Source organism: Amblyomma mixtum, chromosome 2 (assembly GCF_055824585.1).
Source record: "Amblyomma mixtum isolate Tamu chromosome 2, ASM5582458v1, whole genome shotgun sequence".
Lineage (NCBI taxonomy): Eukaryota > Metazoa > Arthropoda > Arachnida > Ixodida > Ixodidae > Amblyomma > Amblyomma mixtum.
In genome coordinates this window covers 204,728,844-204,745,916 of record NC_143013.1, presented here as the reverse complement: position 1 = coordinate 204,745,916, position 17,073 = coordinate 204,728,844, and the positions used below count along the sequence as shown (strand labels likewise).

Below are 17,073 nucleotides of genomic sequence, written 5' to 3'. Positions count from 1 at the left end.
GCTAGGGCAGGCGAGCTGTCATTCACAACTTGCACTGCGGCTACATCAGACACCTTCGAAGGAACCTCAGTGGAAACAGCCTGAAGGCCCAGTGTGCTCTTCTCCATAGGTAGCATTTCTGCGCCACTGTCTGAAATGGTAACAAGTGATGGTGCTTCCGTAGCAGTGCTCTGAGCGGCGGCCGTCCTTTCGGTCTCTGCTGGCTCTGGGACGAGAGTCGTACTTCCAGGAGTCGGTGCTGTTTGAGTAGAAAGTCCCTGAGACCCAAGCGGTTCGTTCTTTACAGCTTCGGGTTGGATATCACTTGTGTCCTGGTTGGCATATTTTACAGTAGTTGAAACTACGTCAGTAATTGGCGTAAGAGTAGTTGTCTCAGACGGCATTACTTCAGGTGATGACTGGAGGGCTGGTACACTGTCATTAGCAGTGCCTTCGATAACTTCGATCTTCTTTAGCGACCTGCCATCGACCGCCTCCTCTGCTCCTGGCACGGCGGCCGAAGAGGAAACGCTGCTTTGTATAGGATCGAGCGCCGGCTGTGAAGCAATCTGTATTTCTTTAACTGTAGCATACCCGAGAGCTGGAAGCGTGGCCGTAGAAGGGCCCACATCAGAGATGCTCACGCTTGAGATAGGAAGCGGTGTGTATTTGGAGGTTACCATTTGCTTGTTGCTTCCACCATCAGATAGCGGGCTTGCGGCCTCGCTCGACTCATTTGTGCTCATCATTTCACTGACAACAGCTGCGATACTTTTCTCCGATGGCTTTTCGAACTTTCTCTCAGGAGGCTCCGGAGCGTCTGCTCCACCCAGTTCTCTGTCGTCTTTTTGGTCAGCTGCTGCTTGTGGCGACGGCGTAGCAACCTCTCCCTTTGTCGTGGCAGTGGATGATGTTAGACTGCCATCAGTTGTCTCAGTGTTTGGGGATGAAGCCGTAGCTGCTTCTGTTGTGGGCTGCGATGTGGAAGTTGTGGTGGTGTTTTCGTCGGCACTGAATGTTAACTTTGTGCCGACAACGTATCCAATCGCAGCGTCCCGAGAATCATTCTTTGTCTGGCTGTCAGCGTCCTTGACGGTGGTTTCTCCTGAGTTAGGCGTCGAATCCTTCCCGGTGGAAGTCAACACCAATTCATTATCAGGTGCGTCACTTTGAATCGCGGCAGCACTATTGTCAGAGACAGCTACCCCGCTCACTCCGCTAGTGACGTTTTCTTGTTGAGGGTTTTCATCAGCAGCTTGCGAAGAGCTTGTTGTATCAGTAGCTGCTCCAAAGACAACAGGCTTCCCATGTGGGCTTTTGTCAGCGCCAGAGCTGTTTTCATCGTCTTTGCAGTCATCTTTACTCTTGTTGTCTTCAGCATTACTTGTGGAGGGAAGACGGGTTTCATTTTGAAGAGGCTTCAAACTATCATTTCCTGTCCTTGTTTCTTCGGGAGCCTGACTGGGCGACTCTTTATCATCGGCAGGTGTTTCCGAGGAAGTAGCAATGCCGCTAACGTCTATAGGCATGTCCGAGCTTCCGCCTTCGACAACCACCATTTTCGTGCTGTCAGTGATGGTAGTGGAGGATTTCGAAAGAGGTGGTGTGCTGCTGTCATTGTCACCTGCTGTCATGACGATTCCGCTCACGTCAATCGGCGTCTGGGTGTCGGTGACATTAATACTAATGCCCTGAAATCCAGCTTTTCCCATACTTCCACCCGCCGGCTCTTCTAGGTCGTTGACTGCTAGCTTTTTTTCCTTCTCTGTGCTCAACGAATCCGTACCGGCTACAAATGACGTCGATGCATCGTCTTCAACGTTGGGTGCTGTTCTCTTACTCTCGCTTTCTTCTGTGGGGCCCTCCAGAGAAGACGCCGACTTGTAGACTCCGAGGTCATTCGAATTCTTTTCGGGTTCTTCGGCGGCTGCGCCCTGATCTGCAGGCTTCGAGGACGCATTTTCTTTGCTGTCATTTGTTGAAGGCGCAGCCGACACGGTTGCGTTTGGCTCATTTGCAACCGATGGAGCACCAACCGCTGGCGTTTCGGCAACAAATCCAACTGTATCAGCAGGGAAGGAACCTTGGGCGAAGACACTGCCTGAGGCACCAACAGGATAATAAACTCCTGGATCGAGAGGGATTGTGTATCCAGGGATGCCGCTTCCTGGTACTGTGCCTGGGTTGAATAGTTGCGAACTCGGAAGTGCCACTTTTGCTGTTTGGACAGAAAGTCCGCTTTGAGGGACGAAAGATTGGCCGTGCGGAGGATTGCTTGGCGCTTGCGGCTGGAAAATTGCTGCGCCGTTTTGATTAAACAAAGTCGGGCCGTTATGCTGATCGATTCGGCCGTTATCGGCGCCGCCAGCTGTAGAAAGAACGGTTCCTTCCTGCCCGGATACGCTCGCACTCCCGGTAGAAAATTCCTGTGGGGAGCTTGATTTCACTGTAGTGTCCTGCTTACTAGCACGCTGCTTCAGGACAGTGAGTATTTCAGCTTCGGCAGATTGCCGACTTACCCCGTTTACAACTGGCTGTTCACGGTCCAGCTGTGGTAGGCTCGGAGGAGTTTCTGAGGGAGCAATTGCGTCTTTCAATTGTTCCTGCTCTCTGGGAATATCTGGTTGACCCTCTGGGCTGGAACTCAGCTCTGACTGAGCATTGCTGATGGATTTCTGTTCTTTTTCTTGTGCATCACTGCTTGAGACATCGTCCTTGCAATCTTCAGGTGACTTTCCAGCTTTAACGTCAGAAGTCGCTATGTTTGCGCCGCTGCCATTATTGTCCTGCTTGGAGTCATCATGTAAAGTTGTCGACTCACTGGTGGTATGAGATTCTTCCTTAATGGCATCTTCAGTCCCCAGTGGTACCTCTTTTATGCTGGCGGCTATGGCCCGACCGACAACCGCTTCAGCGTTTGTTGGGTTCGTTGAATCAGGTTGGAGTGTAACCTGCGGCGCCCCGCCAGGAATGCTTTCGAAATTAGCTTGAACAGAAGGAGAAGCACCGGCATTCTCGACTTGTGCAGGCCCAGAGCTTGCCCCGCTAATTACAACAGGGCTCCCAGCAGAAACTGACGTATCTTCATGGGGCGAAGAGGACGATTGACCAGGGCCTTCTGCAGTTGAACTGGGTGCCTGAGCCACTTCACCGTCCTGTGTGCTCTGGGAAACGGAAACAGAGCTGCTGAGTGGTTGATCCGAAGTAGGGTGTCCTTGCACAACAGTGGGCTCATTCAAACTCTGACCCAGTGTTTCCGCGCGAACAGGAGTTCCCTCTACTGTTTCATTACTGGAAAAAGCAGCATTGTTCTCTACGACGGCGTCAAGTTTTGCAGTAGTTCCAGTTGTTGACTCAATTGCGCCAACTTGCTGTGGCTGATCGCCTGTCGTACTTCCTCCTGATTCATTCACACTTGCAGCAACATTCGCATCGGTGCCTGCGTCTACAGCGCCTGTCGCCACTGACACCGATGTGGCAGTTTTCTTTTCTGCATGACTGCCGCCATTTTTGTTGGCATCGCCGGATGCCGGGTGCTCTTCGTCTTCTTCGTAATCGTCATCGTCATCCACGTACTCTATTTCTCCTGTAGTCGAATCATGTTTCGGAGGCTGCTGATCTGACGTTCCGGTTTTGTCGGGCAGGCCGGTGGCATCAGCTTCCGCTTTCACGTCAGGCGTACCCTCTACGGGTTTTGCGCCACCTTCTTCACTGATTTTCGCGTTTTTGTCCTTGCAGTCTTTGGAGTCTCCTGTCTTAGCTGCTGGCTGTCCGTCAGCATTCGTGCTTTCCTCCGACAGTCCTTGTTCTTTGCGATCACTGGTCCCGGAGACCGGTCCAGTCGCCTGTACGCTAACAGTGCCGCCCCCTACGACTGCGGCATAGCTGTCACCCGGTGACACGCTGGGATCGAATTCCGGTTCAGAAAGAAGTGCCTTATAGTTGCTTTGTAACTGTGGTTCTGACCGGTATGTTCCGCCGTAAGTTGGAGTCCAAGCCGGACCACTATCGGATTCGGAAGCCTTGTCGTCACCACCGCTGCCAGTAAGCGGGCCCTTGGTATTCGAAGACCCCGCGATAAGGTCGTCGCCGTCTTCGGAAACTGCATCGTCATCTCCTAGCCTGCGTTTCTGTTGTATGACACCCCCAAATCGGTTTATCAGGCTTGCCACAGCGTCGTCGGAGCCGCTTTCGATGGAACTGGCATCCGACGGCGGCGCCACGTCCGAGCCCGGTGGCGCTGAAAGCCTACGGCGGCCGCCGAAGTTGGACAGCGTCTTGAAGAGCACTCCCTGGCGCCTGGCCGCGCCACCATGATTGAGCCTCTGGGCCTCGAGCAGCAAAGCTGGTCGTCGCAATTCCCTGCGACCGATGAGGCCGCTCGGCTCGATGTCACCGAGTGAGGCGGCGAGGGAGAGGCCCACCAGTGAGAGCAGCAGCCACACCTGCAAGGAAAAAATGCGATTGAATGCCAGATAGCACATGGAAAGCCTGTACGAACGCAAATATGAAAAGGCAGGGTTTCAGCAAGTTCCTTTTTCAAGAATGTCTTAGATTTAGGTGCTATTGAGAACGCCTAAGCCGCTTCACGCAAACGGAACACAAGCCTGTGGAGAGACAGCGGTAGAAAAACATTGCTTCAAAGGCTTTTCATACACATCTGGCAGAATGTTTTGTTATACAGCAGTAGCAGGAAGGAATCGTTGAAGAAACTTTGTGCAACAAAATTTTCCTATTAGTTTTATTACAATCATAGTTAAAGGGAGAGGTTTTTTGCCCAGGCTTCTGCCTCCACTGGTCTTTGGACATGCTTGGCGTTGCTATAGAAAGGAGACGCTGCTGGGCGCCAGGGCTACGACGGTAGGAGGCAGAGAGGACTGGAACGGTCGGTCTAGATGCAGCGGCGGCTTGCGCTTGCATGATGTAATCGCGCTATAAGTTTGGTTTCGTTTATTGGGGTTTAATGTGCCAGAGCGAATGAGACAATGATAAACGCCGTAGTGAAGGGCTCCATTGAAATTCGACTGCCGCGGCTGGAATCGATCTCGCGTCTTTCTGGTCAGCAGATGAGCGCCATAACCACTGAGCCACCACGGTGGCTAATCGAGTCTAAAGGATATTCGGCGCAGCGTTACGTCCGACTCGCCTCGCTGAAACCTGATGCGCTCTTCTCGTGATAATTGACGACTCCCGTCGTGGTCGACTGATCTTCGCTCTCTTCTGTTCGCTGGCGCGTTTGTTAATTGACAGTTGCCACTACTGGATAGTATTCTGAATATAGAGCTGTAGGCTAACACTTGGTGAGACAAGAAATGCGGTTGTAATTGAGAAGAATAAAATTAAAGAGGGCAAGCTTCCACTGCGGCACTTCTCGGTTGTGTATTGTCCCAAAGATGGAGCGATGGCAGTTTGGACACCAAAGCCGCGAAAATCGCTTGCGGTCAGAAGGTTCTAAAGCCGCATTTTAAGGCGAAAGCCTTTAATGTCTCATCGTTGTAAGCAGCAGTTGTCAACAGAAATGTCACGCTTTTCAATTCGTCGAAACGGTCGTGACGTCACAGTGCGCGAATTTCAAACGGGGCCAATTGTACTTTGGCTAGTAACCATGCAACGAACTGAAGGGATCGTATAGTGATGCTCCAAGTAAATGGGACTGAGCTTAGTTAACTTCTTAATTACCCAATTAGCATACTTAACTTTTCTAGTCAGGCCATATAAATAAATAAAACCGAGTAGGAAATTGGCCGAGCTCGGGAATCGAACCTCGGTCTTCGGCGTGCGAGACGAGCATGCTATCCACTCGGCCATGCCAGCGCGATGGTTTGGAATGAACAAAGGCGCGTCTAGTGAATACGGTGTCTTCGCTCACTCCCATCCTCCTCCCTTTCCTCCTGGCGAGGTTTAGGTGTCCACCGAGGTATGAGAGACAGATACATTTCCTTTCCTCAAAAACCAATTTACCGACGAGCGAGGCGTAGAACCGAATGGGCGATGGCGTTCTATGGATTCCCTGGCAGCGTTGCAAGACGCTGTCGCGCTCCACTCTTAGAGGCGAAGCTTAACATCTTAACCACACATCAGTGACCACACTTTAGGTCAAACAAGTGCCTCCCTGAATTTTGACGGCTGTCCATCGAGATGTGCGAGGCAGTTACTGCGTAATTTCCTTTCCTCAAATGCAATTTTCATTTTCTTCATTACGGGCCCTCTTTGTCTTCTTTCACTCCCCCTCCCTTCCTCTACGGTGCGGTTCAGGTGTACACCGAGAAGACAGAGAATTACTGCGCCATTTCCTTTCCTCAAAAAGCGTTGCGTTCAAAGGGCAAGGCGTCGCGCCGAATGGGTGGTGGCGTTTCGTGGACTCTTTGGCAGCGCTACAACACGCTGTCGCGTTCCACTCGTAAAGGCGAAACTTAAGTGTCATTATTTAGCAGTGAATTAGTATTCAGACATTAATCAGTAATTAAGCATTAATTAGTGATTTGTCATCACTTAGTAATTAGTACTCAATTATATGTGACGCCACCAGTGCCACAGAAGCAGCGAAAGTGGTGCGGAAAACGCTTTCGCCTCTACGCACTTTATACAGTCAAAGTGCCCCCTGAATTTTTTCCACCAGCCGCCGTAATGTCTTCTGCGGGGTGGGCAAAACAACGCCCTTCCTGAGGGTGCTTTTAGCGAGTTACTCTGACGCTTGGGCCGTGAACTGATATGGTCAATGCAGATGATGATGGAAGCATGATTTAAAACGTCTCTATGTCTTAATAATACCTTGTGTCTGCATACACGCGGTCGCAAAAAAAAAGGAAGAGGAGACGCGTGTTTCTGCGCTGTGTTTTTCACCATCTCCTGGTATGAGCAACTAGCCCGTCTGTGTGCAGATATGCGAGAGTTTCGCACTGCTCTAGCAGTGCCAAAGAGGTCCACGTGAGATTAGAATTATTTTTAAGTGTTCCTGCTGTGCAACGACTGGTGCTGGCGGTCCGGTGCTCCCAACCAGAGAGGAAAATGGAGGAGGTGAGCATGTTCTCCAGAAAGGAAAAAAAAATATAATGAAAGCAAAAGAAATGGGCTCGCCGAGAGGGAGCGATAGAGGTACGTTTAATGCACAGAATGGTTGGGTAGGCCCTCATTCCAGGAACCCATTCACTTTTGGGGCCGTTCTTGCCCAGTTCACCAGCGAAAGCTGGTCTTCCGAATGTGAGCTGGACAGCGCCTCCTCCCAGTGCTCAGTTGTTGGGTAATTTATTCTTGGTGTAGTTGGGTTTTCCTGGCATTCCCATGCCATGTGGTATGCCAGCCCAGCAGACGCAATGAGGATCGTAGGAATTTGCAAACACATAGCTGATTTTGACAGGATCTATATAAGTATTCGATTGCAATTTCCTTAAAGTTACTCCTTGCTTCCTGTTTAGATTTTTGTGCCTTCGGCGTATACTTTCCTCGCTAATCTCAAAGGTTGGAGCGAATCCCTATAGATTACTAGTGGCTCAGAATAATTATGTTCCTGCGAATGTTGGGGGACCCGGGGTAATAGCGCGCGCGCAGCGGAGTGAACGCCTTCGTTTTCAACTTCCGCGCTCTACGAGACTCCGAGTCTGCACAGGATATACTTCTGCAGCTTCACCACGACATCTTAGATCCTGTCGAATGTCCCCACAACGACAAGGTGGTCCTGGCCTTGGATCTTAAAGGCGCATTCGACAACGTCAAACACGAAGTAATCCTGGACCACCTCAGTAACACCAACTGTGGTCACAAAACATTCAACTACATAAAACAATTTCTTACAGACCGTCAAGCCTACATACGCACACAAGATGCGGAACACGGGCCATACACCATCGGCTCGAGGGGAACACCTCAAGGCGCGGTCCTGTCTCCCCTCCTCTTCAATTTGGCAATGCTTCATCTTTCCTCCAAATTGTCTTCTTTGCCCGGGATAAATCACGCTCTTTATGCGGATGACATTACAATCTGGGCCACGCAAGATAACCTGGGCCACATGGAATCCTGCCTGCAAGCAACGGCGACCCTAGTCGACGACTACGCGGCCTACTGCGGACTCCAGTGCGCCCCATCTAAATCAGAATTTATGCACATACGTCCCTCCCCTCTAGACACAACTCCGCTTTGCATCAGTCTCCCCTCGGGACTGATCCGGGAGTCCAAGGAGATCCGCGTCCTTGGTCTCTTCATACACCATCAACGCAGGGTCGACACTACCCTAGCCAAACTTCGCACAGTGGGAGACCAGGTGGGCCGCATGGTCCGCCGGGTCTCCAACAAGCGGGGCGGATTACGAAGCAAGGATGCACTGCGGCTTGCCCATGCTTTCGTAACGAGTAGAATCCTCTACTCAACCCCCTACTTGCACCTGCGCAAACATGATGATGACCAACTGGAGGTCATCCACCGGAAAGTCATCAAGCGGGCTCTCGACCTCCCGGTCACCACGTCCATCCAGCGACTTCTGGCCTTGGGCGTGGTAAACACATTCCGGGAGCTTCGAGAAGCCCACTTAGTCAACCAATACACGCGTCTTGCACAGACCACGTCCGGTCGCCGCCTCTTGGACCGGCTACACATCAAACATGACTACCATATTGAGGAAAGGGAGAGAGTGCCAGAACCCTGGAGACGTTCCCTCCGGGTCCGACCCCTTCCCCGCAACATGTCCAGAGAAGACCATAGCGGTCGTCGCCAGGCGCGCGCGGAAGCGTTGGCGCGATGCTATGGTAACCAAGAACATGTGTATTACGTGGACGTTGCCGGCCCACACCACGGGGTGTGGTACACGGCCGCAGTCGTACACAACACACACACAGTTAACGGGCTCACTTTCAAAGCCTACAGCGCAACACACGCGGAGGAGATTGCCATTGCTCTGGCTCTCACTACTCCCAAGTAGAAACACATCATCACCGACTCGCGAGGGGCCTGTCGGAACTATGAGTTGGGCTGGGCTCCCCCGCTTGCCTGGCGCATATTGGAATATAGCTGCCGATGCGAAGATCCAACTCCACGCAACCTGATTTGGGCCCCCGGTCACCAGGGCCTCCAGGGAAACGAACAGGCCGATCAGGCCGCCCGCACACTCTCTCCCCGGGCTATCTCCCTGTCCTTGGACGCCTACTCCCAATCAGACAATCTGGTCCCCTTACATTCAAACACATCACCGATTACTACAAGGAGGAGCACCGGCGCTACCCGGCCCCTTGTAAGGGACTGGATCGCGCTGACGAGCGCCTCCTCATCAAAATTCTTATTAACACTGTACTGTGCCCGGCGGTACTTAAACATTTCAACGCATCCTTTGATGGCACGTGCCAGTTCTGTGGGGAGGTGGCTGACACCTTCCACATGGTTTGGGCGTGTCAATCAAACCCATCTATCCCCCCCCAACCCCAACCCCACCAGAGAGGACTGGGAGGCGGCCCTGCTCGGCTGTCAGGACCTAAAGACTGAAAAGGCCTTGGTTCACCGGACGCGGGCGGCGTTGCTTGCCAATGGGGCCCCGGAATAGGGGCTCCACCTAGTATTGTTAGGGGAAAGGGCCAATAGGGCCTACCCCAATCACCTCTCTGTAAATATTTATTGCATTATAAATGTTTTTCACCACCACCACCACTCCGAGAGGTGGGGCAGACTGCACGTGGGCCTTCGTCCTATTTATTGTGTACGCACGCAGTGTATACCCTTCCTTTCTTCCTTCACCTTTGTTTCTCGTTTTGCGTTCACGATGGCATTGCACTTGCGTCGTTGAGTCAGATTTCTGACACAAAGTATCACCCGATAGAAGCTGCTTTGGAACTCGTCGCGTGGAAGCCAACAGTATAAGCAGACAACTGTACACAAAGACCGAGTCCGGTCGCTTGTTCGTTGCTCCGCTGCGTAGACGTGAATGCGAGAAACCAATCCCCATGGTTACAGCATGACCGGTCCCATGTGAACGACGAGAATGTGTAGGGCGGACGTGTTTGATTCGTTCCGAGCAGAGAAAAAATAACTGGAAATTGAGCCTTTGTGAACGAAAGAGGGATTAAAAAGACTCGAATTGCTGCCGACCACGTTTATCGGTACTTGTGCAGGTGAACCAGTACAGCGTCCTAGATTAGTCTTTAATTTAGTTATCGTCATTATGGATTTGTCTTAACCTATGCAATGATTAGGAATTATAGCGCCTCACGTTGTTTGGAGGAAATTAGTTCACGAGAAAGCTTTACTGAGTGAAAAATGGGACATGATGGCGTTGAGCAGAGCCTAACTCTCAGATGATAATTTTAATGTTGGCCGTAAAGCTAAGTCCTTATTGTATCAATGTGTTATGTAGGGCGAACAAGAAGAAAAACGCACGGATTGCCGAATGGCGCGAAGACCTGAAGAAAGGAGAATTAAACAACGCCAGTGGCAACAACTGTTTTGGTGCCTCTAAGGCTACCCCCGAAATGCGAAGAAAATCAAGGATTTGAAGAGCCTAATCTTCACATTATCTTTCTTTTTATTTTATTTATATCAAGATATCCCTAAAGGCCCCCTTTACAAGGGTATTACATACGGGGTGGTAAAAATTACAACTTGAATATATAGAAGGAACATCTAACATGAGTAACAGGGAAAAAAAGAAGCAAGAAAAGAGCAATAACTGGTAGTCAACCAGAATCGAAATGTGGCGGAACAACAAGACGCAAAATAAGCCTAAAAGGAGGATTATTTCCGGTGAGCAAGAGTGGCTGCTTGTATAACACAATCTAGCAATGAATGAAACTTTGTTCGGGCTCACCTAAAATCACAAATTCTAAGGCTTGAGATACCTCGTCTGGTTCGGCAGTAGAACCTTAGTTACTGGAATGAAAATATGAATTTAAGTGTTTACCTGCTTTTCTTCGTTCTCTAATTTTTTCCCGCTCAAAGGTCGCCGTTGCTCCGCCGGTCCTACCAACTCACTCCCACTACGGATTTGCGCGGAATTTCAATTTCCCACGGTTGCGTTGATTGCCGACTCGCCAGTGCGAATCGGCTGACTGGCCAAGGCTGCCGTAGCCATGTGAGCTCCTAAATAATGTGACCGAGAGACAATTCTTAGCTGACATACGCTGACGCGTGACACTGCGGAGGGCGCGTTTTAAAAAAAAGTCGCAGGAAAATGCTCGCCAACTTTAGAGCGCGATTGGGGGTTCTATGCCCCGTTTAGAAGGGTATTAGTTGTTAGAGATCTGCACGACAACAGACTCTAGAGATTGAATGAATTTATTTACTGTACTCTAGAGGTGTTTTAGGGTTCCTTTAAAAAGTTGAATGCGTTTCGCTTAATACGAGAGAGGGAACGAGGCAGCCGTGTGAAAGGTGACACTTATTACCCTTTTTTAACAGCCACCTTTATCGGCGTTCCTGTTGTCTTTCTTTCACATGACCTAAGCCCACGCCCAAAATCTTGCGTTCGCGCACTGCGAATCGAACCAAATCGCATGTGCGTTCGTAGAGACAGGGAAACTGCAACAGGAAAAAGTTCAAAGAAGGCAGGAAATTGAAAGAAGATCGCGTAGATAAGCTACACGCCCTTGTCGTTTGCAAGTAATGGGACAAAACAGTGCCTGTTTCTATCTGGATGCAGTGCTAATCTGGCGGATAGGCTGACAACAAAGACTATGTAGGTGCCCATGGAGGGAATTTTATGTCACTTTATCGCGAGAATGAATAAGGTATTAATTTCGCAAGAGCGTCCCTTTCTCTCCCGTGAACCGACTCAAATTTCCCCACTGGCTAGGGCAAAACGCGACATTTTGAACTTTCAGATTTTATAGAGTTTTACTGTGTTCCGCTCTTAAGCTGCTCTCACTGCTCCGAACATGCTTCCACCAGGGCTTTCAAAGACTGACCCTGTTGCCTAGAACTTTTGATGAACTCTGTACCTGTCAAGACTCAGGGACAATGGTCGTTTTAGACGAGCGCGAGTGCTCTGTGCTTTTTATTTTTACCATTTTTCGCAACATCTTTCACTCAATAATTAGCGAAGACGACCAGCACCGGTCGGTTTCATTTATTCTAGCGGCATAAACGTGGTTCCGTCCCCTGAACACCGGCCAAGTATAGTTTTACTGAAAGTATGGAAAAAGAAGAAAATCACTCGTGACTTAAGTTTTAACCCCCGATATCATCCTAGAAGTGGCGGTTATCACATCACCGAGTGTTAATGTGGGCTGGTCAGTGAAGAAGGAATAATGCATACATTTCCGGGAGCGGTCTTGTGAAATAAGTACAGACTAGCCGAGAATACGCTTTTTCACGTGAGCTGTATATACATGCTACAGTCGGGCTCGGATATATCGAATTTGAAAGGGATCGCGAAATGATTTGGTTTGATTTTGGGGTTTAGCATCCCAAAGTGACTCAGGCTACGAGGGACGCCGTAGTGGAAGGCTCCGGGTAATTTCTACCGCCTGTGGTTTTTTCATGTGAGCCGCGGCCGAAATCGAACACGCATCCTTGGGGTGAGCAGCCGAGCACCAAAACCACTCCGAAATAGTTCGTTACATTGATAATTGGACATATAAAAAACGGCAATAGGTAAGCTTTCCTGTACCGCACATTCAAGAATGCATTGCACCCACTCAATGACGCGCTTCTTACAACGACTTGCCGTCCGCCGGTGTGCCGGCAGCACACGGACTAGATTGGCGTTGCTATGCCTAACGTGCTTCTTTTCCAAGGCGCAGGAAGCGTTGGTTTGGAACCAGCCACTCGCTATCATAAGGTGACTACCGATGTTACGAGCACATTAGGGACAAAATTATCTCAATGAAATTGAAGTACACTTCCCGAAACGGCAGGCGAAACTAAACTTCGGTATGATAAGCGACTTTCCTAGACTTTTACATATTTTGTTTTGCAGGGAATAATCTGTGTGTTCTATATAGCCAAAAGGAGCCCCGGGGTAAAAGTCAAGGCGTTTTGCCGTGGTTTTTTTTACTATCTCATGAGTAATTTAACGCATTCTTTAAATGGGCATACGTAGCCTTTCCAAAGCTCCTAATGTGCCGTGTCGTAACGTAGGTCATGGTAAGACCCAGGGCACTTCGGTAGTGATAATTTTTGTTACCGCTAGCTTATGCAAGCGGGACTTAAGGGACTTAAAGCTGCAAGAATGAAGAAATTGTGCGTTCTCGAAATTTCCTTCCTGGCCTTGGCGCAAATGTAGCAAGACTGCTTATTTTTCTTACTTCCTTCTTGCCTGACCCCGCTAATCGGTCCTTTCTCCTCTGATCCAATATACGGCAATTAAATGGAAAGCCAGGCTGATCGCTCTTAGAAGCGGTGTCTTAAGGACAGAAAGACCTCCGCTTTACGTTGACAGATAAGCCTTCTTAGGTAACCAACTAGTGCAGTATTCCTGCCTTACTGCTTCTCGTCCCTCCTTGCGGAGCGAATGCTATTGAAAGGCCCTCAGGCATGATTAAAGACGGCAGTATGAATAAGTCCGATACTTCGTCGATGCACCAAATCTCAGTCAGGAATTACCAGATGTAATCATTTCCTCCCCGCACACACGCACCGAGTCTCCGGCGTGAGTCTCGTAACTGTTATCGCTCTGACGGCAGTGCCCTCCGTCGTGTCAGTGGCGGGCCCCGTGTTGAGAGACGCACGGCATATGGCGACCTTCGGATCAGCTTGGTCGTGACTCTTAGCTAAGCCTTAATAACAGCGCGTCAATTATTGTTGTCCACTAGCGTGCGGAGGGCTGCGACGTGTGCATTCCACGCCCACCGCAAACGAGCCGGGCTGCCCAATCTCCATTGGTTTCCTTCGCTTAGGGTGCTTCGGCTGCCGCTACATCTTCACGAATACGACACGAAGCCTGTTCGAGGCTAATGGTTTTAAAGGTGAGGAGCCGGAGAACCTGTCTCCGGGAGAGTTCGCCTTGGAACCATGGCGGGAAGAACAATGCCCGTTCAGTCTCAGCCGCCGCCCGCGTGACCCTTGAGCAGGGTTTCTCAGGGACGGTCAAGAAGCCGCAGGGACGAATAAGTTGTTTTTCCTTGACATCGCACGTTGTGCCCGCGTAGCTCGTGTGGTGCCTTGTGGGATCTTGTTTTGGTTACTCTCGAAGATTCACGCTCGACCTTCTGAAGGCTGTTTATGCTTGCTTGGAAACATGGTATACAAAAGTGTAAAGGCTGACGCTGGTCGAAATTAGCTCGATTCGGCAGCTATTTTACTTGTTCGTGATCTCCAGGTAACATTTTGGCGATGAGAAGGTTTATTCAACGTACGAATCATCGTGGGAAAAAAAGCTAGCCCTTGAAGTGGTGTGTAAGTGGTTCCGACGGGACAGGTGAAATGAGGATAGCGATTGGAAGAAATGCATAAGTTGGCATCTACTGTTGTACGCATTTCCGGTCGTCCTTGCAAAAATCCTATGAATGATGCATTTGATGCACAACGTAACATCACGAATATACTCAGGTGCAGCTTCTGTTTACGAAAAGAGATCGCCGTGAATAGGAACCCGCGACATCACGTTAACAATAGGGGCAGCTCTGCACTCTGACAATGCAATGTATGATCACAGTACAATTCCCGTTTGCCTTTAACTGTTTCGTATGCATGCATTATGACGGCATTTATTAGGTTAGGTGGCTGGGCAACTATCGTTCGATGATGTTTCATCGCTTATGTCTCCAAGGTATGAAATACGTTACGACGTATTTTGTTTTAGTAACTTGACCTGCTACCGCAAATGACGCAAGTTCATTGCCTTCCAGTTTAAGCTTTAGCATTTTTAGGTGTTCGCTGCATAGAGTGCAACCATCCATGTAAGAATCTTAATATAGAGCGTATATCACAACGTATGGGCATGATTCTTGAGAGGGGGAAGGCTTGCTTTGGAGGAAGCAATTCTGGTAAACTATTTTCTAAACTTCGCACACAACGACCCCCGGCCCCTCACCCTGATGTGAACTTTCTTTTTGCAATTTCTGTAATCATTAATTTAGAGAAGTGTTCGGGCAGAACTTGCATGGATGTATCCAAACATTTGGCTCTATGGCATGCTCCAAAATTTATGCAAATATAGGAGTTAATGGCTTTTAATTTTACCATGAAAATTTATGTGGGTGCATTTTGATTTTCTATAGGGCAATCGAAGTTTTTGCACCTTGGAACCGCGCTTAACTGCTATTGAACGAACAATGCATATTTGCAATTTTAGCGAAGGGAAGAACGGCTCAGTATCGACAAACTACTGCTAGACTTTCTTTGACAAAAAATATTCATTTATTCCCATGCACTGTTAATGCTCTGTTAACAGCGCAAACTTCACGAAGGACGTAGAAAGGGGAGAGGAGACACAGGCGCTGACTAACAACTGTTGTTAGTCAGCGCCTGTCTCTCGTCTCCCCTTTCTGCGTCCTTTGTGAAGTTTGCGCTGTTTTCGTGTGATGGAAAACACACTAGCTCGGGATGTGTTCTTCAAGTTCACTCTGTTAATAGCCCGATGAACATGGATTTGCCAACTTTAGGGTATAGGTGTTCACGACAATTCCGCTTATGTAAAATAATGTAACCGTCCACCTCCTTCCATCATAAAAAAATAGCCTGCATGGAGGAGAGCCACGGCTTTGGTGGGAAAACAATGTTGCCCCTGGTGCGGTGCTCAGCTCAGGGAAATGATTTTTCTAGATTTCTTTCCTGGCAAGCTGCTCGGACGACAGACTTATCCTGAGAAAGGACCCCATTTCTGCATGCACATACAAATAAATTCTCCGGTACCTTGGAACATATGCTAGTTACTAAAAAAATAATTACGCACTTATACATTTGCATGTTGCGTGAGAAAAAATGGGCCAGGTTTTCTTATCGGACAAACTGAAAACGAGTTTTTTTTACATTAGCGCCGCCAGTGCTGCTGATGCAGATCCTAATGGACTTTATCGAGTGTAGAAATGTTTACTCCTAAACATATCATTCTAATCGCGAGAAAAGGATGCAGCCTCAGACGTTCTGCAAAATCGACGAGCGTTAACTGCTCATCAACGCAGCTATGGGGATGTGGAGTTGTACTTGCATAAAAAATATTCCCGCTGCGCTGAAGCAGAGAGCATCCAAAAGAAAAACAGATTGCAAGCCTCAGCAGAATAAAAAAAAAAACGAACACCATGACCGAACCGAAATCCTTCTAATCCGTTGCATTTTTTGTATATGTCAATCATCAGTTGTACGCATTCATATGTATGTATACATGCCTACCACCACAACTGGGACTTGATTGCGACTTTGCGCTGCACTGCCACATTTCCGACAATTTTGCCGTCAGTACAGCACTGTATTTTCCCCTTTCTATATCTTGTGCGGCAGGTAGCCGCACTTGCCCTTGGACACACTGTGATTTCCTACTGTTGCCTCTACCACACAGTAGGCCACAGAATAGGAAGGGTGCAAGGGCACAAGCCGACATGGCGCGCCATGTTGCCCGTGCCCGCCCCCCTTTGCGTCCCAAATCCAGCGGAAGTCCATTTACGACCGCCGACATGCGGACGTCTACTTCTCGGCGAGGTCCCGGATCCTCCTGCGGTGTCTGACTCGCCTCGTCGGATTCGCTGAAAAGCTTCTGTCCCCGGACTGGACTTCAGAAAGTACTCCTTTTGTATAGCACCTAAAGCAACTGCAACGCCATCCCGATTTGAATGCTGAGCATTCACTTTCAATTATGAGTGGTTGTAAGGAAATGAACGGCGCAGTAACTCTCTCACTTTTTGGTAGACGCCTCTACCATGCCGTGAGGGAGGGGAGTGAGGTAGGGAATGGAAGAACGAAGAGAGAAATGTGTGCCGTAGTGGAGGGCTCCGGAATAATTTCGACTAATTGGGGATCTTTAACCTGCACAAAATGCGCCCTTGTATGGGCGCATTTACGTTTGCGTCCGGGTTCGTACCAGGGTGCTCCGGCTCAGTAGGATAGAGCCCTAAACACTGAGCCACCGTGGCGGGTACCCCAAATTAGAAAAAAGAAAATTAAAAGGTATGCAAGAATCGTGCTCTCAGTCCAATGAGAGTGAAAAAAAGAGTTAGAGATTAGTGCCTCATGCGACGCAGCGTG

The 17,073-nt window shown here is 49.3% G+C and overlaps 1 protein-coding gene across 1 annotated transcript in view; it reads right to left on the bottom strand.

The window, feature by feature from the left end:
* Positions 1–17,073, bottom strand: part of LOC149362306 (uncharacterized) — a 33,392-nt gene that overhangs the window by 5,283 nt on the left and 11,036 nt on the right. The window contains exon 3 of the mRNA XM_089568258.1: positions 17–4,424. Coding sequence (XP_089424384.1) covers positions 17–4,424 — 4,408 coding nt within the window. The remainder of the gene's footprint in view (positions 1–16; positions 4,425–17,073) is intronic.